The following is a 20,014-nucleotide window of genomic DNA, read 5'->3' as shown; positions in this document are numbered from 1 at the left end:
GCAACTTCCCCACCACCAACGTCAGGCTCACTGGTCTGTAGTTACTCTCAGTCCTGCATTGACTTCCCCCTTCTCATAATATCCCCTCATTTGCTCTACCTGAAGTTAAATTCCTGATCCTTTCCATACTCTCTGTCATACAGTCATAGACATGTTTAGCATGGAAACAGACCCTTCGGTCCAACTCGTCCATGCTGACCAGATATCCTTACCTATCCTGCCTGCATTTGGCCCATATCCCTCTAAACCCTTCCTATTCATATAACCATCCAGATGCCTTTTAAATGTTGCAATTGTACCAGCCTCCACCACTTCCTCTGGCAGCTCATTCCATACACGTACCACCCTCTGCATGGAAAAGTTGCCGCTTAGGTCCCTTTTAAATTTTTCCCCTCTCATCCTAAACCTATGCCCTCTAGTTCTGGACTCCCCCAACCCAGGGAAGAGACCTTGTCTATTTATCCTATCCATGCCCTCATGATTTTATAAACCTCTGTAAGGTCATTCCTCAGCCTCTAATGCTTCAGGGAAAACAGCCCCAGCCTGTTCAGCTTCTCCCTATAGCTCAAATCCTCTAACCCTGGCAACATCCTTGTAAATCTTTTCTGAAACCTATCAAGTTTCTCAACACCCTTCTGATTGGAGAGAGACCAGAATTGCAGGCAATATTCCAACAGTGGCCTAATCAATGTCCTGTACAGCCGCAACATGACCTCCCAACTCCTGTACTCATTGCTCTGTCCAATAAAGGAAAGCATACCAAATGCCTTCTTCACTATCCTATCTACCTGCAACTCCACTTTCAAGAAACTATGAACCTGCACTCCAAGGTCTCTTTGTTCAGCAAATGCTGCACCTCACATTTATCTAAATTAAACTCCTCAGCCCGTTGGCCCATCTGATCAAGATCCCATTGTAACCTGAGGTACCTTCTTCGCTGGCCACTACACCTCCAATATTGGTGTCATCTGCAAACTTACTAACTATACCACCTATATTCAAATCCAAATCATTTATATAAATGACGAAAAGCAGTGGACCCAGCACTTATCCTTGCAGCACACCAGTCTGAAAAACAACCCTCCACCACCACCCTCTCTTCTTCTAGATTCAAGCCAGTTCTGTATCCAGATGGCCAGTTCTCCCTGTATTCCATGAGATCTAACCTTGCTAATCAGTCTCCCATGGGGAACCTTGTCGAACGCCTTACTGAAGCCCATATAGATCACATCTACTGCTCTGCCTTCATCAATCTTCTTTGTTACTTCTTCAAAAAACTAAAATTTGTAAGACATGATTTCCCATGCACAAAGCCATGTTGACTATCCCTAATCAGTCCTTGCCTTTCCAAATACATGTACATCCTGTCCCTCCCTGCCTGCCCTGACTGTTTGACTCATTCCTTTTCCCAACTGCACCAGTGTCAGATTGATCCCTTTCCTCACTATCTCCCTGGGTCGCACACCCCCTCCCAAAACCTTACTAGTTTAAATCCTCCTGAGCAGCTCTTGCAAATCTCCCTGCCAGTATATTAGCCCCTTTCCTATTCAGGTGCAATCTGTCCTTCTTGTGAAGTCACTTCTATCCCAGAAGAAATTCCGATGATCCAAAATGTGAACCCTTTTCCCCTGCTCCAACTCCTCAGCCACACATTCATCCTGTTCCTGCTCTCACGAGCTCATAGCATTGGGAGTACTCCAGATTTTACTACCCTTGAGGACCTCCTTTTTAAATTCCTACCTAACTTTCTATATTTTCCATTCAGAATCTCATCCTGTTCCCTTTCTATGTCATTAGTTCTAATGTGTACAGTAACTCTCCCCTTTGAGAACATTCTGCACTGTCTCTGAGATATCCTAGATCCTGGTACCAGGGAGACAACGCACCATTCTGATTTTTGCCATCAGCCGCAGAAACGTCTATTTGTGCCTCTGACTAGAGAGTCCGTTATCACAATCAGATCACTTGGAACCTACCGTACCCCTCATTACATTAGAGCCATTCTTGATACCCCAAACTGGCTGTTCATGCTACTTTCCCCTGAGAGTCTGTCACCCCCTACATTGTCCAAAACAGTATACTTGTTTGAGATGGGGATCGCCACAGGAGACTCCTGCACTACCTGCGTTCCTGTACAACCTATCCTGGAGTTAACTCCTCTACCTGACTGAATCTGCAGCTTTTTTCCCTTCCTATAACAGCCATCCATCATGCCCCCAGCCCCTGTAAACTTCTCATTGCCTCAAACTGCCGCTTCAACCCATCCATGCGATCTGACAGGATTCGCAACCAAAGACGTTGCTGCAGACATAATCGTCAGTAACATGGAAACTCTCCCTAAAATCCCAGGAAGAGCACATCGATCTACTAAAGGCCATATTTGCATCTTCACAATCTACAGACTCAGAAAATAACACTGTCTTATTGCTCTAAAAAAACACTGCTCCAGGCTAACTTTGTACTTATGGCTTATATTTTTAAGATTTAATCAAGAGACGGATCTCAATAAAACATTTAATCTGGAAAGAACCCACTCTATTCACTATTGTAGATTTACAGCAAGGTTATACTTTAAAACTATGCACATATCTGTTCCTGTGCTGTGAACTGTCCCACACAGGATCCTCCAAGGTCATCTGGAAACTTCGCCATTTGTTCATTTTTCTCGAGGCATGCTCCGATGTCCAGAGATACTTGATCTCAAACGCCAAAGGCAGTAACTGTGCAGATTCACTGCTGTGTCAGACAGTAGTGCAGGTTTCTTTCTCTGACCATGTGGTCACTGCCTTTATCTGTCTTCCTCCTTTTTAAAGTGCCGTTGTTTAGATCTTTTGTCCCTCAAAGTTCCAAAACAATGCAACAGTATATCAAACAGTAATTGTTACTCATGGAATTCGAAGAAATCTCCTCCAATACCTAAAATACCTCAAAAAAAGGAGTAGCTCTTACAGCCACAATTTTTTCCTGTCCTCCATCTTGGATTACCCAGAATCCTTCCTATTACTTGTTTTGGAAACTTTAACAACACCTGCTGAGCCCTCGCACCTTTAATGTTTTCCATAAATTTCCATCCAACTGAACCTCCTCCTTTCTGCCCCTTCCCTCCCCACAATTCAGTAAAAACCCTATCCACAGCCCTAGTTATGCGATTCAATAGGCCTTTGGTCCCAGCAGGATTCAGGAGGAGCCCACCCCTTCCCTAGTCCTGGTACCAGTGTTGCATGAATTCAAACCCATTTCTCCAACTCCAGTCTCTGAGGAGTGCGTTTACCTCTTTAATTTTGTTGACCCTGTGACAATTTGCCCGTGGGTCAGCTAGAAATATGGGAATTAAAAATTTTAGACCCTCACTGTTCATATTCCCTCAGCAGAACCTCTCTCCTCTTTCTGCCTGTATTGCTGGTACGCATGTGGACCATGATAACTGGATCTTTCCCCTCCCACAGCAGGTTTCTCCACAGCGCAGGTGAGATATCCTGAACCCCGGGCACTAGGGGTGCCTTCGGGACTCGCGATCCTGGCCACAGGGAAGAGTGTCTGTTCCCCTGACTGTACTAACTCCAATTATAACTACATTTCTCTTCTATCCCCACTCTGGAATGGTTCCCTGTACCATGGTGCTATGGTCAGTTTGCTTGCTGTCGCCCTCACTCTCATCCACAGGGAGCAAGAATCTTAAACCTGTTAAAGACAAGCACAAAGGCTGAGGCACCTAGAGCACCTTGTCCAGGTCCCTCTACCTGCCACACTCACAGTCCTGTTAGTACACAGGGACCTGCACCTTTTATCTCTCCACCCTTCAGGACCTCTGCCTGTATTCCTGATGAAAGGCTTTTGCCCGAACGTCGATTTCACTGCTCTTGGATGCTGCCTGAACTGCTGTGCTTTTCCAGCACCACTAATCCAGAATCTGGTTTCCAGCATCTGCAGTCATTGTTTGAACCTGCACCTTGCTAAACCCCATCCTGTTAATACTTAGGGACCTACAACCTGCTAAACCCCATCCTGTTAATACTCAGGGACCTGCACCCTGCAAAACCCTATCCTGTTAATACTTAGGGACCTGCACCCTGCTAAACCCCATCCTCTTAACACTCAGGGACGTGCACCCTGCAAAACCCTATCCTGTTAATACTTAGGGACCTGCACCCTGCTAAACCCCATCCTCTTAACACTCAGGGACGTGCACCCTGCAAAACCCTATCCTGTTAATACTTAGGGACCTGCATCCTGCTAAACCCCATCCTGTTAATACTTAGGGACCTACAACCTGCTAAACCCCATCCTGTTAATACTTAGGGACCTGCATCCTGCAAAACCCAATCCTATTAATACTTAGGGACCTGCACCCTGCTAAACCCCATCCTCTTAACACTCAGGGACGTGCACCCTGCAAAACCCTATCCTGTTAATACTTAGGGACCTGCATCCTGCTAAACCCCATCCTGTTAATACTCAGGGACCTGCACCCTGCTAAGCCCCATCCTGTTAATACTCAGGATCCTGCATGCTGCTCAACCCCATTCTGTTAATACTCAGGGACCTGCACCCTGCTAAACCTCATCTTGTTAATACTCAGGGACCTGCACCCTGCTAAACACCATCCTGTTAATACTCAGGGACCTGCAACCTGCTGAACCTCATTCCGTTAATACTCAGGTACTTGTACCCTGCTAAACCCCATCCTGTAATCACACAGGGACCTGCAACCTCCTAAGCCTCAACCGAATAATGCTCAGGGACCTGATCTCTGCTAAACCCAATCCTGTTAATGCTCAGGGACCTGCACCCTGCTAAACCCAATCCTGTTAATACTCAGGGAACTGCACCCTGCTAAACTCCATCCTGTTAATACTCAGGGAACTGCACCCTGCTAAATCACATCTTGTTCATGCTCAGGGACCTGTACCCTGCTAAACCCAATTCTGTTAATACTCAGGGCCTGCACCCTCCTAAACCCAATTCTGTTAATACTCAGGGACCTGCACCCTGCTAAACCCAATTCTGTTAATACTCAGGGACCTGCACCCTGCTAAACCCAATCCTGCTAATACTCCGGGAACTGCACCCTGCTAAGTCACATCTTGTTCATGCTCAGGGACCTGTACCCTGCTAATCCCCATCTTATTAATTCTCAGGGACCTGCACCCTGTTAAACTCCATCATGTTAATACTCAGGAACATACACCCTGCTAAACCCCATCCTTTAAATACACAGGGACCTGCACCCTGCTAAACCCCATCCTTTAAATACACAGGGACCTGCATCCTGCTAAACCCCATCCTGTTATTTCTTAGGGACCTGCACTCTGCTAAACCCCATCCTGTTAATACTCAGGCACCTGCACCCTGCTAAACCCAATCCTGTTAATACTCAGGGACCAGTTTCCTGCCAAACACCATCATGTTAATACTCGGGGACCTGCACCCTGCAAAACCCTATCCTGTTAATACTTAGGGACCTGCACCCTGCTAAACCCCATCCTGTTAATACTCAGGGACCTGCACCCTGCTAAACCTCAACCGATTAATGCTCAGAGACCTGAACCCTGCTAAATCCCATCCTGTTAATACCCATGGACCTGCACCCTGCTAAACCACATCCTGTTAATACACAGGGACCTGCACCCCGCTAAACCCCATCCTGTTAGTACTCAGGGACCTTCATCCTGCTAAACCACATGCTGTTAATACTCAGGGAACCGCACCCAGCTAAATCACATCTTGTTCATGCTCAGGGACCTGGAACCTGCTGAACCCCATCCTGTTAATACTCATGGAGATCCACCCTGGTAAACCTCATCCTGTTAATATTCAGGACCTGCACCCTGCTAAACCCCATCCTGTTATTACTCAGGGACCTTCACACTGCTGATCACTATCGTGTTAATACTCAGGTACCTGCACCCCACCATGCCCCATCCTGTTAATACTCACATACCTGCACCCCACTAAGCCCCATCCTGTTAATACTCACATACCTGCACCCCCACTAAGCCCCATCCTGTTAATACTCAGGTACCTGCACCCTGCTAAGCCCCATCCTGTTAATACTCAGGTACCTGCACACTGCTAAACCCCATCCTGTTAATACTCAGGTACCTGCACACTGCTAAACCCCATCCTGTTAATACTCAGGTACCTGCACTCTGCTAAGCCGCATCCTGTTAATACTCAGGTACCTGCACTCTGCTAAGCCGCATCCTGTTTACATTCAAGGACCTGCACCCTGCTAAACCCTATCCTGTTAATACTCAGGGATCTGCACCCTGCTCACCCCCATCCTGTTAATACTCAGGGACATCCATTCTGGTAAACCCCATTCTGTTAATACACAGCTATCTGCACCCTGCTAAACCCTGTCCTGTTAATAGGCAGGGACCTGCTCCCTGCTGAGCCCCATCCTGTTAATACACAGGAACCTGCACCCTGCTAAACCCTATCCTGTTAATACTCAGGGACCTGCACCCTGCTAATCCCCATCCTGTAAATACTCAGGGACCAGCACCCTGCTGAACCTCATCTTGTTAATACTCAGGGACATGCACCCTCGATACCCCACCCTTTTTAATACTCAGCGACCTGCACCCTGCCAAACCCCATCCTGTTAATACTCAGGGACCTGCACCCTGCTAAACCCCATCCTGTTAATACTCAGGGACCTGCACCCTGCTAAACCCCATCCTGTTAATACTCAGGGACCTGCACTCTGCTAAACCCCATCCTGTTATTTCTTAGGGACCTGCACTCTGCTAAACCCCATCCTATTTATACTCAGGGACCTGCACCCTGCTAAACCCCATCCTGTTAATACTCAGGCACCTGCACCCTGCTAAACCCAATCCTGTTAATACTCAGGGACCAGTTTCCTGCCAAACACCATCATGTTAATTCTCAGGGACCTGCACCCTGCTAAACCCCATCCTGTTAATACTCAGGGACCTGCACCCTGCTAAACCTCAACCGATTAATGCTCAGAGACCTGAACCCTGCTAAATCCCATCCTGTTAATACCCATGGACCTGCACCCTGCTAAACCACATCCTGTTAATACACAGGGACCTGCACCCCGCTAAACCCCATCCTGTTAGTACTCAGGGACCTTCATCCTGCTAAACCACATGCTGTTAATACTCAGGGAACCGCACCCAGCTAAATCACATCTTGTTCATGCTCAGGGACCTGGAACCTGCTGAACCCCATCCTGTTAATACTCATGGAGATCCACCCTGGTAAACCTCATCCTGTTAATATTCAGGACCTGCACCCTGCTAATCCCCATCCTGTTAATACTCAGGGACTTCACACTGCTAAACCCCATCCTGTTATTTCGTAGGGACCTGCACTCTGCTAAACCCCATCCTATTTATACTCAGGGACCTGCACTCTGCTAAACCCCATCCTGTTATTACAGAGGGACCTGCACCCTGCTAAACACCATCCTGTTAATACTCAGGGACCTGCACTCTGCTAAACCCCATCCTGTTATTACAGAGGGACCTGCAACCTCCAAAGCCTCAACCGATTATTGCTCAGGGACCTGCTCCCTGCTAAACCCCATCCTGTTAATACTCAGGGACCTGCACTCTGCTAAACCCCATCCTGTTATTACAGAGGGACCTGCACCCTGCTAAACCCCATCCTGTTAATACTCAGGCACCTGCACCCTGCTAAACCCCATTCTGTTAAAACACAGCTACCTGCACCCTGCTAAGACCTATCCTGTTTATACTCAGGGACCTTTAACCTGCTGAATCCCATCCTGTTAATACACAGGAACCTACACCCTGCTAAACCCCATCATGTGAATACTGAGGGACGTGCACCCTGCTAAACCCCATCCTCTTAATACTCAGGGACCTGCACCCTGCTAAACCCCATCCTCTTAACACTCAGGGACCTGTATCCTGCTAAGCCCCATCCTGTTAATACTCTGGATCCTGCACGCTGCTGAACCCCATTCTGTTAATACTCAGGGACCTGCACCCTGCTGAACCCCATTCTGTTAATACTCAGGGACCTGCACCCTGCTAAGCCCCATCCTGTTAATACTCAGGGACCTGCACCCTGCTAAACCCCATCCTGTTAATACTCAGGGACCTGCACCCTGCTGAACCCCATTCTGTTAATACTCAGGGACCTACACCCTGCTAAACCCCATCCTGTTAATACTCAGGGACCTGCACCCTGCTGAACCCCATTCTGTTAATACTCAGGGACCTGTACCTTGCTAAGCCCCATCCTGTTAATACTCAGGATCCTGCATGCTGCTCAACCCCATTCTGTTAATACTCAGGGACCTGCACCCTGCTAAACCCCATCTTGTTAATACTCAGGGACCTGCACCCTGCTAAACCCCATCTTGTTAATACTCAGGGACCTGCACGCTGCTAAACCCCATCTTGTTAATACTCAGGGACCTGCACACTGCTGAACCTCATTCCGTTAATACTCAGGTACCTGCACCCTGCTAAGCCCCATCCTGTTAATACTCAGGTACCTGCACCCTGCTAAGCCCCATCCGATTTATACTCAGGGATCTGTACCCTGCTAAACCCCATCCTGTAATCACACAGGGACCTGCAACCTCCTAAGCCTCAACCGAATAATGCTCAGGGACCTGATCCCTGCTAAACCCGTCCTGTTAATACTCAGGGACCTACAACCTGCAAAACCACATCATGTTAATACACAAGGACCTGCACCCTGCTAAACCCGAACCTGTTAATATTCAGGGACCTGAACCATGCTAAACCCTATCCTGTTAATACTCAGGTACCTGCACCCTGCTAAGCCCCATCCTGTTAATACTCAGGTACCTGCACCCTGCTAAGCCCCATCCTGTTAATACTCAGGGACCTGCACCCTGCTATGCCCCATCCTGTTAATACTCAGGTATCTTCACCCTGCTAAACCTCATCCTGTTAATACTCAGGGACCTGCACCTTGCTAAACCCCATCCTGTTAATACTCAGGGACCTGCACCCTGCTAAGCCCCATCCTGTTAATACTCAGGATCCTGCACACTGCTCAACCCCACTCTGTTAATACTCAGGGACCTACACCCTGCTAAACCCCATCCTGTTAATACTCAGGGACCTGCACCCTGATAAACCCCATCCTCTTAACACTCAGGGACCTGTATCCTGCTAAGCACCATCCTGTTAATACTCAGGATCCTGCACTGTGCTCAACCCCATTCTGTTAATACTCAGGGACTTGCATCCTGCTGAACCCCATTCTGTTAATACTCAGGGACCTGCACCCTGCTAAACCCCATCCTGTTAATACTCAGGGACCTGCACCCTGCTAAGCCCCATCCTTTTAATACTCAGGATCCTGCACGCTGCTGAACCCCATTCTGTTAATACTCAGGGACCTGCACCCTGCTGAACCCCATTCTGTTAATACTCAGGGACCTGTACCCTGCTAAGCCCCATCCTGTTAATACTCAGGGACCTGCACCCTGCTAAACCCCATCCTGTTAATACTCAGGGACCTGCACCCTGCTGAACCCCATTCTGTTAATACTCAGGGACCTACACCCTGCTAAACCCCATCCTGTTAATACTCAGGGACCTGCACCCTGCTGAACCCCATTCTGTTAATACTCAGGGACCTGTACCCTGCTAAGCCCCATCCTGTTAATACTCAGGATCCTGCATGCTGCTCAACCCCATTCTGTTAATACTCAGGTACCTGCGCCCTGCTAAGCCCCATCCTGTTAATACTCAGGTATCTTCACCCTGCTAAACCTCATCCTGTTAATACTCAGGGACCTGCACCCTGCTAAACCCCATCCTGTTAATACTCAGGTACCTGCACCCTGCTAAGCCCCATCCTGTTAATATTCAAGGGCCTGCACCCTGCTAAACCCTATCCTATTAATACTCAGGGACATCCATCCTGGTAAACCCCATTCTGTTAATACACAGCTATCTGCACCCTGCTAAACCCTGTTAATAGGCAAGGACCTGCTCCCTGCTGAGCCCCATCCTGTTAATATACAGGAACCTGCACCCTGCTAAGATCCATCCTGTTAATACTCGGGGACCTGCTCCCTGCTAAACTCCATCCTGTTAATACTCAGGGACCTGCACCCTGCTAAACTCCATCCTGTTAATACTCAGGTATCTTCACCCTGCTAAACCCCATCCCGATTATACTCAGGGACCTGCACTCTGCTAAACCCATCCTGTTAATACTCAGGGACCTGCTCCCTGCTAAACCCCATCTCGATTATACTCAGGGACCTGCACCCTGCTGAACCCCATCCTGTTAATACTCAGGTACCTGCACACTGCTAAACCCCATCCTGTTAATGCGAAGAGTCCTGCACCCTGCTAAACCCCATCCTGTTAATACTCAGGGACGTGCACCCTGTATACCCTATCCTGTTCATGCTCAGGGACCTGCACCCGGCTAAACCTCATCTTATTAATACTCATGGACCTGCACCCTGCCAAATCCCATCCTGTTAAAGCTTAGGGACCTGCACACCGCTAAATCCCATCCTGTTAATACTCAGAGACCTGTACCATGCTGCCCGACATGTGCATTTTCCTGCTCCTCAGATGCTGCCTGAACTGCTGTGCTTTTCCAGCACCACTCTCCTCCAGAATCTGGTTTCCAGCATCTGCAGTCATTGTTTTTACCATGCTAAACCCTATCCTGATAATAGTCAGGGACCTGTATCCTGCTAAACCCCATCCTGTTAATACTCAGGGACCTGCACCCTGCTAAACCCCATACCGTTAATACTCCGGTACCTGCACCCTGCTAAACCCTATCCTGTTAATACTCAGGGACCTGCACCCTGCTAATCCCCGTCCTGTAAATACTCAGGGACCTGCTCCTTGCTAAACCCCATCCTGTTATTACTCAGGGACCTGTACCCTCTACACCACACACTGTTATTACTCCGCGACCTGCATCCTGCTAAACCCCATCATGTTAATACACAGGAACCTGCATCCTGCTAAACCCCATCCTGTTATTACTCAGGGACCTGCACCCTGCTAAACCCCATCCTGTTAATACTCCAGTACCGGCACCCTGCTGAACCCCATCCTGTTAATACTCAGGGACCTGCACTCTGCTAAACCCCATCCTGTTAATACTCAGGGACCTGCTCCCTGCTAAACCCCATCCTGTTAATACTCAGGGACCTGCTCCCTGCTGAACCCCATCCTGTTAATACTCAGGGACCTGCACCCTGCTAAGCCCCATCCTGTTAATACTCAGGGACCTGCACTCTGCTAAACCCAATCCTGTTAATACTCAGGGACCTGCTCCCTGCTAAATCCCATCCTGTTAATACTCAGGGACCTGCACCCTGCTAAACTCCATCTGTTAATGCTCCGGGACCTGCATCCTGTTAAACCCCATCCTGTTAATACTCAGGGACCTGCATCCTGCTAAACCCCATCCTGTTAATACTCAGGGACCTGCATCCTGCTAAACCCCATTCTGTTAATACTCAGGGACCTGCACCCTGCTAAACTCCATCTGTTAATGCTCAGGGACCTGCATCCTGCTAAACCCCATTCTGTTAATACTCAGGGACCTGCACCCTGCTAAACTCCATCTGTTAATGCTCAGGGACCTGCATCCTGCTAAACCCCATTCTGTTAATACTCAGGGACCTGCACCCTGCTAAACTCCATCTGTTAATGCTCAGGGACCTGCATCCTGCTAAACCCCATTCTGTTAATACTCAGGGACCTGCATCCTGCTAAACCCCATCCTGTTAATACTCAGGGACCTGCACCCTGCTAAACTCCATCTGTGAATGCTCAGGGACCTGCATCCTGCTAAACCCCATTCTGTTAATACTCAGGGACCTGCATCCTGCTAAACCCCATCCTGTTAATACTCAGGGACCTGCATCCTGCTAAACCCCATTCTGTTATTACTCAGGGACCTGCATCCTGCTAAACCCCATCCTGTTAATGCTCAGGGACCTGCAATGCTAAACCCCATCCTGTTAATACTCAGGAACCTGCATCCTGCTGAATTCCAATCTGTCAGCACTCAGCTCCCACTCCATTACAAACTCCTCCTGCCCAGGTCTTTCATCTTGTGTTCTGTATGTACCCGACCAGCATTCAGGCCATTCTCCCTTTACCCCATGCTGTCACTGTGGCCACGCTGTTTCTCCTCCAGGGCTCTCACAAAGTGCCTTTCTTCCCCTGCCCCCACCTTCCTAATAATCTCTCAGGCTCTGCAACCTCCCTGCAGCCAGCACGCAGGTCCGTGTGCCCTCCCTCCTGCCTGCCCATTCCCAACACTCAGGCACTGGTTCCCTCTTTCCTGGTACTTCAGGCCTGTCCCCTCCATCCTCTCACTCCTGTCCTACACTGAGGGCCCTGTGTCTTTCTCCTCGAGCCCGTCCCCTTCCCATACTCGGGACATTCTCCCCTCTCTTCCACTCCTGACCCCTGACCTTTGTGTCCTACTCTGTCTTCCCCCATCTCCCTTCTCCATCATCCACTCTGTACCCACTGCCCACTCCTCCTCTCCCTGTTTTTTCTCACCACCGTAGACCGAACTCTCCTAATACATGCAGAAAGAACATTTGAAAAATTCTTCAGGGAGAAGTGTTTGAAAATTGGAAGCCCACTTGTTTTCTGTCAGCGCTGTAATTTCGGGAAGTTGATGCAATGTGGTGCCCTGCTGTCTTGGAGCTGGAATCGATGGAAGGAAATCTGTTCATGCTGCTTTCCCATTGAGCAGCTGCAGTTCCTTCTGGTCCTTCTGGGCAGTGCCATACTGCTAAGGTAGAAACTAATTTGTGTTGTAATGTGTACGAAATTGTGTAAAAACTGTGCGATTACGGCCCAGTGCCCAGACCAGTGGCAGTACTTCAACTGTTTTGTGCAACTGAAGACAGAATCTTTGGTTTGATCAGGCTTAAAAGAATCCTATTGTCGTGCAGTCTGATTTCACTCAGGCAGAAAGTTGGTAAAGTGGGTAGGGTTGTGGCAGTAACAATCATGGTATACAGTTAATACAGCACCTCTGACAGAGAGAAATATCCCAAAAGACTTCACAGAGGCATATACAAAAACTGGGGCTTAGTTAAAAGAAGGAGCTGCTAAGAGGGGCAATGACCTAAATGAAACCAGGGTATTAAAGGCTGTTGTAAAGATGAAGAGGCCGTGCCATAATACAGAATCCCTAAAAGTGTGGAAGCAGGAAATTCGGCCCATCATTTCTGCACTGATCCTCTGAAGAGCATCGCACACAGACCAACTCCTCTCTCCTACCCCTGTTTCCCATGGCTAATCCACTCTGCGTGCACATCTGTGGACACAGCATGGTCAATCCACCTAACCTGCACGACCTTTGGACTGTGGAAGGAAACCAGACCATCCAGAGGAAACCCATGCACACATGGGGAGAATGTGCAAACTCCACACAGACACTTGCCGGAGGCTGGAATCGAAGCAGGGTGCCTGGCGCTGGACTGCAGCAGTGCTAATCACTGAACCACCGTGCCATTCAATATGGGGCTGAGCAGGCCAAAGGTATGGTGTTAATGCTTGGACAAAGGGAGGAGGCATGCAGAAGAGTTAAGTAGTTATGCTAGACTCCATTAAAGTGAATGGACAGAACTCTTGCAGATAATGGCAGAATAAAGGAGGGGTGAGATCATGAAGGCTTGACAACACCAGGAAGAGAATTTCAATTCTGTGCAAGAGTAGACATGATGTGAGTGGAGAAATGGTGTGGAAAAACTTCAGATAAGCTGACTGAATGGGAGATAGAGGATAAAAGTTTGGTTTAATCATTGGGATAGTCTAGATAACAAAGACATAAATGAAGTTTTCACCAGGAGATGGACTGAATTCTGAACAGATGTACTTAGGAGCAGATTAGCTGGATTTTCACAGAGACATGAAGACTCGACTGACCTTTAAAAATGACAAGCTGGACTAGGTGCTGAAACTCTAATTTCCAACACATCCCTTGATCTTTTGCAGGGAAAGGGGCAGGCAGTGACTCTCACGTGAGGATTCAGCAGGGCCATTTGAATTCAGCGCTATTGTCAAACAAACCCCAGATTCACTGTAGCAAGTGCCTTGGGAGTCTCACATTTATGGAGAAGATATATATGGAGGAACTTCTATGGAGGAAATTTAAATACCCATGAAGGACAGTTGAAGTATGAGAACTGTCAGGCTGTCAAATTATTTAAATCTTAAATCCTTTCAAAATTAAAAAGTTTACTTGCCTATGTCACATTAGTCTATTCAGGCATTGAGTCTGTTCTACCAGTCAGTGGTAGATCTGGTAGTCCTCAACTCCAATTCCCTGCCTTCTCTCCATAACCTCCAATTTCCTTACTGATTAAAAATCTCTCTCTTTGAATGTATGTAATGACCACCCTCTACAGTCCTTTGCAGCAAAGAATTCTATAAATTAACTACATTCAGGAAACGCATTTCTGCTTTATCTCTATCTTAAGTGTGTGACTTCATATTCTGAGATTGTGCCTTCTGGTCCTAGACTACCACAAGTGGAGACAACTCTCCACATCTACCCTGTCAAGTTCCCTCAGAATCTTATGTGTTTCAATGAAGTCACTTCACATTCTTCCATATTCTAGTAACCACTGGCAGTCTATCTGTGCCTGGTATCAGCCTATTGAACCTGTTGTGCACTTCCTCCAATACCTGTATGTCTTTATTTAGATACGGGCCAAACTGTTCCAAGTATTCCAGCTGAAGTCTAACTGATGCATTCTGTAGTTTTAACAAAACCTCCCTACTTTTATACTCAATTCCCTTTGAATAAAGGCCAACAATCCACTTACTCTCCTCTTTACTGCTAAAGTTGGATGCTAGAATTTTGTGATTCATCATCCTTCTGTTCCTTAGCTTTCTCAATTTAAATAATATTCAGCTCCTCTATTCTTCCTGCCAATGTGCATAACTTCAGAATCCCTTGAATCATATTGCATCTGGCAAGCTTTTGCCCTTCACTTGACCTGTCTGTTTTCCTCTACAGACTTTCACTGGCATCCTCTCCCTGCACCTATTTTTGTGTGATCCACAAACCTAGCGAGAGTACATTCTGTGCTGGAAGAGTTAAAATACCAGACTTATTAAACCTCAAAGCCTGAATAGCTTGTCACATACGTCAGGGTGTGTAAACTGCTAAAACGTGTAATGATGTAGCTTACGTTCCCAGCCCAAAATCCCAGCCTGCCTGTATCATTAATGTTGAAAAAGATCTGCTCTAGCAGTTATATTCGCTGTTTGTAGCCACTACCCCTTAAGCTGTCATTATTAATGCTTAACAACTCAATAGGTCAATACATTAATGGCTGCCATCAATGTGGGTTATGAATTTAAACCTTGTTTCTTTTGATAAATAAATACAGAAGTGACTTCTAAAGGTTTTGGATGGGCCTTCATGAATGGATTTTGTTTTAAGTAAGATATTTAGTTTTTTTAAGTTTTGTTTTATCTGTACATGATGGATACTGTGTGATTTGCATGGAGAGGGTAAAGGCCAAGACTGGTGGGCACAGCTATACAGGTTGGCATTAAGGTGTCGTATGACAGTAGGAGGTAGTTTGGGAGGAATGAGTTGACATTGAGATGATGAGGGATCACAGGACTGGGTGGGGACATGATTTGGCATGGGGCTATGCGTTGCTGTGGAGATGATGGGGCATAAAGTAAGCATGGGTGGAGCCTGGAGAGTGGGGGGTGGGAAGGTGAGGGGTGAGGGCTGCTGAAACCTAATATTTAACAAAATTAAGTACAGAGAATGGATGCAGACCATTTAAGCAGCCTACTTCAACAGTGGACACCTCCAGTCTGAGGCAGTTGAGCCAAGCCACAATACTTCCCGAGTGAAAAGTCAGCCCAATACCACAAGGTCCGACCTATTAGGGTAGGTGTTAAGCTTTACAGTAAACTGGCAAGGCAGATCACTGGTCTTTCATATGATTTCAATGGAATAAAGATTAAACAGGTTGTCTAAATGAAGGGTAATCCATTCCACACGATTACTACCCAAGTAAGGATGAAAGCTACCAAATTGTGAAAGTAGGAATTACAAAATCTGTCTGTTTGTCTAAATAGGGCATCTCAAGAGGAATTTGCATGAGTGAATTTACCATCGTTCAGATCCAACATAATTGTTTAATAACCTGCCTAGTCAGTTTGTGAGCAGTAGTGGTAATATGTGTTGATTAAGCAAAGTTCAAAGAACCATTAATATTGAAATTGAAATCAGGTGTGGAAGAGCATCACACATCTGACAGTCCAATGGGCAAATCCAAAAGGTTCAACCACCGATTGAGCTAATCTCAGTTGGAGTCATGGTGTGAATGTTATAGTTTGCTACAATCTCCCAGGGTTGGGGGTTACTGATCTTCTCAATAATTCACCTCATTGGAAAGCACTATTGGGTGAAGAGAGACTGGAGTTTCCTCTGGGAGGCAGTGAGAAAGGTGGTTCAGATCTGAGTTATCACCAGGGTTCCCTCTCCTGTGTTTTTTTCAAAATGCATTCATGGAATATCATGGCTCAGCCAGCATTTATTGCATACCCCAGAGGGCAGTTAGGAGTCAATCCCATTGCTGTGGGCCTGGAGTCACATGTAGGCCAGACCAGGCGACAATGGCATATTTCCTTCCCTGAAGAGCTTTAGTGAACGAGATGGGTTTTTCCGAACAATCAAAAATGGTTTCATGGCCATCCTTAGATTTTTGATTCCACAATCTACTGAAAATGTCAGGAAAGGCACCTAAGTCGTTGATGGTTGAACCCAGGTCCCCAGATCGTTACTTGGCTCTGTGGATTAGCAGTCCAACAATAATATCACTAGACCATCATCTCCATTGTATCATCTTTATGGAGTGAGGGTCTTAATGATCCCAGAGATAGATATCCCACCCAATTAATGGCAGGGAAAGGGAATGAAGCGACAGCACAGGGGAGTGCACTACATTAGGGCATAAATCAGCAGCTACCGCTTTTCCTACTGTCTGTGCGTAGCATTAAAAACAAGAGAGGATCAGCAACTTCAAAGTAGGCTGAGCAAGTGGAGAGCTGGGAGAGGTTGGTAGAAAGTTAGTAACGTTTTACTACTCAGTAGTATTTTGTCCAAAAGCTCATGTTTTTAAATTAGTCATGGGAAATAGCTGTTGCTGGGTACAGACACATTTGTTGACCGTCCCTTATTGCGTGGTGGTGAGCTGCATCCCATGAAGACTGAGACCACCCACAGTGCAGTTAGGGAGAGAGTTCCAGGCTTTTGACCCAGTGACAGTGAAAGAATTGACAATACAGTTCCACATCAGGATGGTGTTGTCTGGAGGGAAGGTTGGAAGTCTCACTGTACCCTTGTATATGCTGCCCTTTTCCTTCTAGCCAGCAGCACTCACAGACACAAGACACCACTGTTGGAGAACAGTTTGTGTGGGTGAGAAGCAAACAGAGAGGAAATGCCTTTGTAAAACACTTTGGCCTGGAAATTCCACAAGAGCTCAAGGACCCCGGCTGTGACTGTAGCTGGAAACAGCAGATCTGTGGCTGAAGTGGGGCCTTTGAACATTTCTCCATGTCATCCAGTAAAAGTAACAGTGCAAGATCAGAAAAGGGGCACTGTTTTAAACAGTTGCAACTATCTTGTAATTTATATCGGTTATCACAAACCAAAAAAGTTTGTGACCATTAATAACAGGTTCGTGTCTGACAGGGTAAGTTGGTGCAAGCTCGCAGTCATGTTGCAGATGGCAGAATACCACAAAGCAGCACTGCCAGAGGTCTCACTCAGCTTGGACAAGTGAAGGAAGTTGGGTCGTACCATTGCCAGATCTCAGTAGATTGAAGCTCAAACGTGATACTCTAAGTTTGTTTTGCTCCAGCTTGGTTCTAACACCGATGTTCTTTTCATTTTCCAAGATTTTGTAAGCCACATTTGGGTTTGGAAAGGCGAACTATTACAAAAAGGGGAGAAAAATCAAGTAACTTTTATTTTATTTTAATGACCGTGCAGAAAAGAATTTTTTTTAGAAAATGGAGAAATTGAAAAACGCTGTTGAGGATGCATTATCATTTCACCGGAGATTGTAACCATTGCTGTGGTTTAAACTATGATAATAGTGATTATAATAGTAAATAGTAACATTTCTTTCCCCAGATCTGTATTGGCAAAAAATTAATGGGTTTATTTTCCTTTTTTTTTCCATCAGCAGCAGCTACAACAACAGCAGCAGCAGCAGCACGATCAGATGCAGAGGCATCTCCCCAGAACACATTCACAGTGCAAAGACCAGCAGAGGAATCCATATCCTGTTCAACAGGTCAACCAGTTCCAAGGTAAGCCAGTCAATTATTAACTCTCTCTTAAGTATTTGCAAATGATATGTGTTGTTTGCCCTGTAAGATTGAAAGTTTGATATTAAACTAACCAGCAAGTACATTAAGAACCCATAAAGTTCATAGGTTATATTTGTAGAATAAATGGAACAGACTTCAATCAGGGAATAGCCTTTACTTCATAAATAACTGTTTAAAATGCAGCCTCTTCTTTAAAATGTATTCATTGTGGGATGTGGGCATTGTTGGCTGGGCCCGCATTTATTCCCAGTCCCTGGTTGCCCTTGAGAAGGTAGTGGGGTGAGCTACCTTCTTCAACTGCTGCAGTCCACCTGCGGTGGGTTGACCCACAATGCCATTAACAAGGGAAATTCCAGGATTTTGACCCAAGCACAGCGAAGGAACAGTGATATATTTCCAAGTCAGGATAGTGAGTGGCTTGGAGGGGAAGTTGAAGATGGTGGTGTTCCCATGTATCTGCTTGCCTTGTTCTTCTCGATTGATTATATTCCAATCCAGAGGGGCACAATAACCCTCAGTTTCTTTGGACTGGAGAAAAGAAATACCTTCCCAGCTACTCAGGCAAATATATACAAATGGGCATCGAATAAAAAATAGCACAGGTTTGATTACAAGACCATAGTAGTGAACTGGCTAGTCAGTACTTCGGGCAGAACTTTGCAAGGGCCTATACCACTGAAGACTGGCAGTGAGTGACTTATCAGAACAACTTAGGTGCCTTTCCTGACATTTTCCTCACATTAATAGCAGTGGACAAAAAAATTGCAGAGCAAAGTACTTATGCTTTTCTACCTGTGTCTTGTGAAGCTCTGCTGTTGGTATGGCACATTGAGTGAAGTGCCCTCGGTGACTGGGCACATATGTCAGTATGAGGGTATCATTGAGCAAGCTTAATTGTGGAAATTCTCAGACAGGAAAACCCATTGAGGCACTGGCATGGAGATAGCAGGAGAGCGTCAGAAACAGAACAAAGCTGGGACAGAGGAGATTGAGATGTTAAGCGTATTCCTTCTGTAGATCTTCCATAGTTGGCTGTGACACTGCCTCCTTGTTTAGCGAAATAGAAGGGATCGCTGGCAGCTGAACGATGTGACAGAACATTTGCATGTTCCACTCTGGAAACATCACAAAAATGGTGCTTCTTGATTAGGCGCCAGCTCATGAATATTTAACTTCAAAGTAATTTCTCCTTAAGATTCGAGCTTATACGACATTGCTCGTGGTGAGTCAAAGGATACGATGTTGCATAGCAATGGGAGTGTGCTGCTATGTGCTAAATAATGTACTTACCCGGGTTATTCACTTATGGCGATGAATGAATCAAACCTTTGTTAAACACAATTAATTTCCCGTGAAAGCCACAAATGAATGACATTGCTTGTCAGGCTAGCTTTGTGAAATTTAATGGCAGTTGGAGTATTGGTATGTGTATCTTTCCTGTGATTGAAAGTGACTCAACTTAGAGTACAGGTTTGGAGGTACCTTTACCATTCTGGTACTTGGCAGAAGGGACTACCTTACTCCTGTCAGACCAATGAGTGTTGGTAAGGAATTGAGTGCCTGATGTCCAGTTGTATGAAGTTTCTGGTGAGTAACTGGAATTCAAAACAGAATGCAGTTCTGTTATACACCTCGTGTTTCAGGCAGAAGTC

At 46.4% G+C, this 20,014-nt stretch overlaps 1 protein-coding gene across 4 annotated transcripts in view; it reads left to right on the top strand.

Moving 5' to 3' along the window:
- The window catches only part of maml3 (mastermind-like transcriptional coactivator 3), a 532,876-nt gene that overhangs the window by 493,057 nt on the left and 19,805 nt on the right, over window positions 1-20,014 (top strand). For 3 of the 4 annotated variants that reach the window (XM_043674110.2, XM_043674113.2, XM_087980059.1), the window contains one exon: window positions 18,215-18,341. In XM_043674110.2, coding sequence (XP_043530045.2) covers window positions 18,215-18,341 — 127 coding nt within the window. The remainder of the gene's footprint in view (window positions 1-18,214; window positions 18,342-20,014) is intronic. The other variant, XM_043674111.2, reaches the window with a different exon arrangement.

This window comes from Chiloscyllium plagiosum, unplaced genomic scaffold, assembly GCF_037043375.1.
Source record: "Chiloscyllium plagiosum isolate Xiang-an unplaced genomic scaffold, Cpla_swu_hap1 HiC_scaffold_36, whole genome shotgun sequence".
Classification (NCBI taxonomy): Eukaryota; Metazoa; Chordata; class Chondrichthyes; order Orectolobiformes; family Hemiscylliidae; genus Chiloscyllium; species Chiloscyllium plagiosum.
The sequence above is the reverse complement of the archived record's forward strand: the minus strand, read 5'-3'. Positions and strand labels throughout refer to the sequence as shown.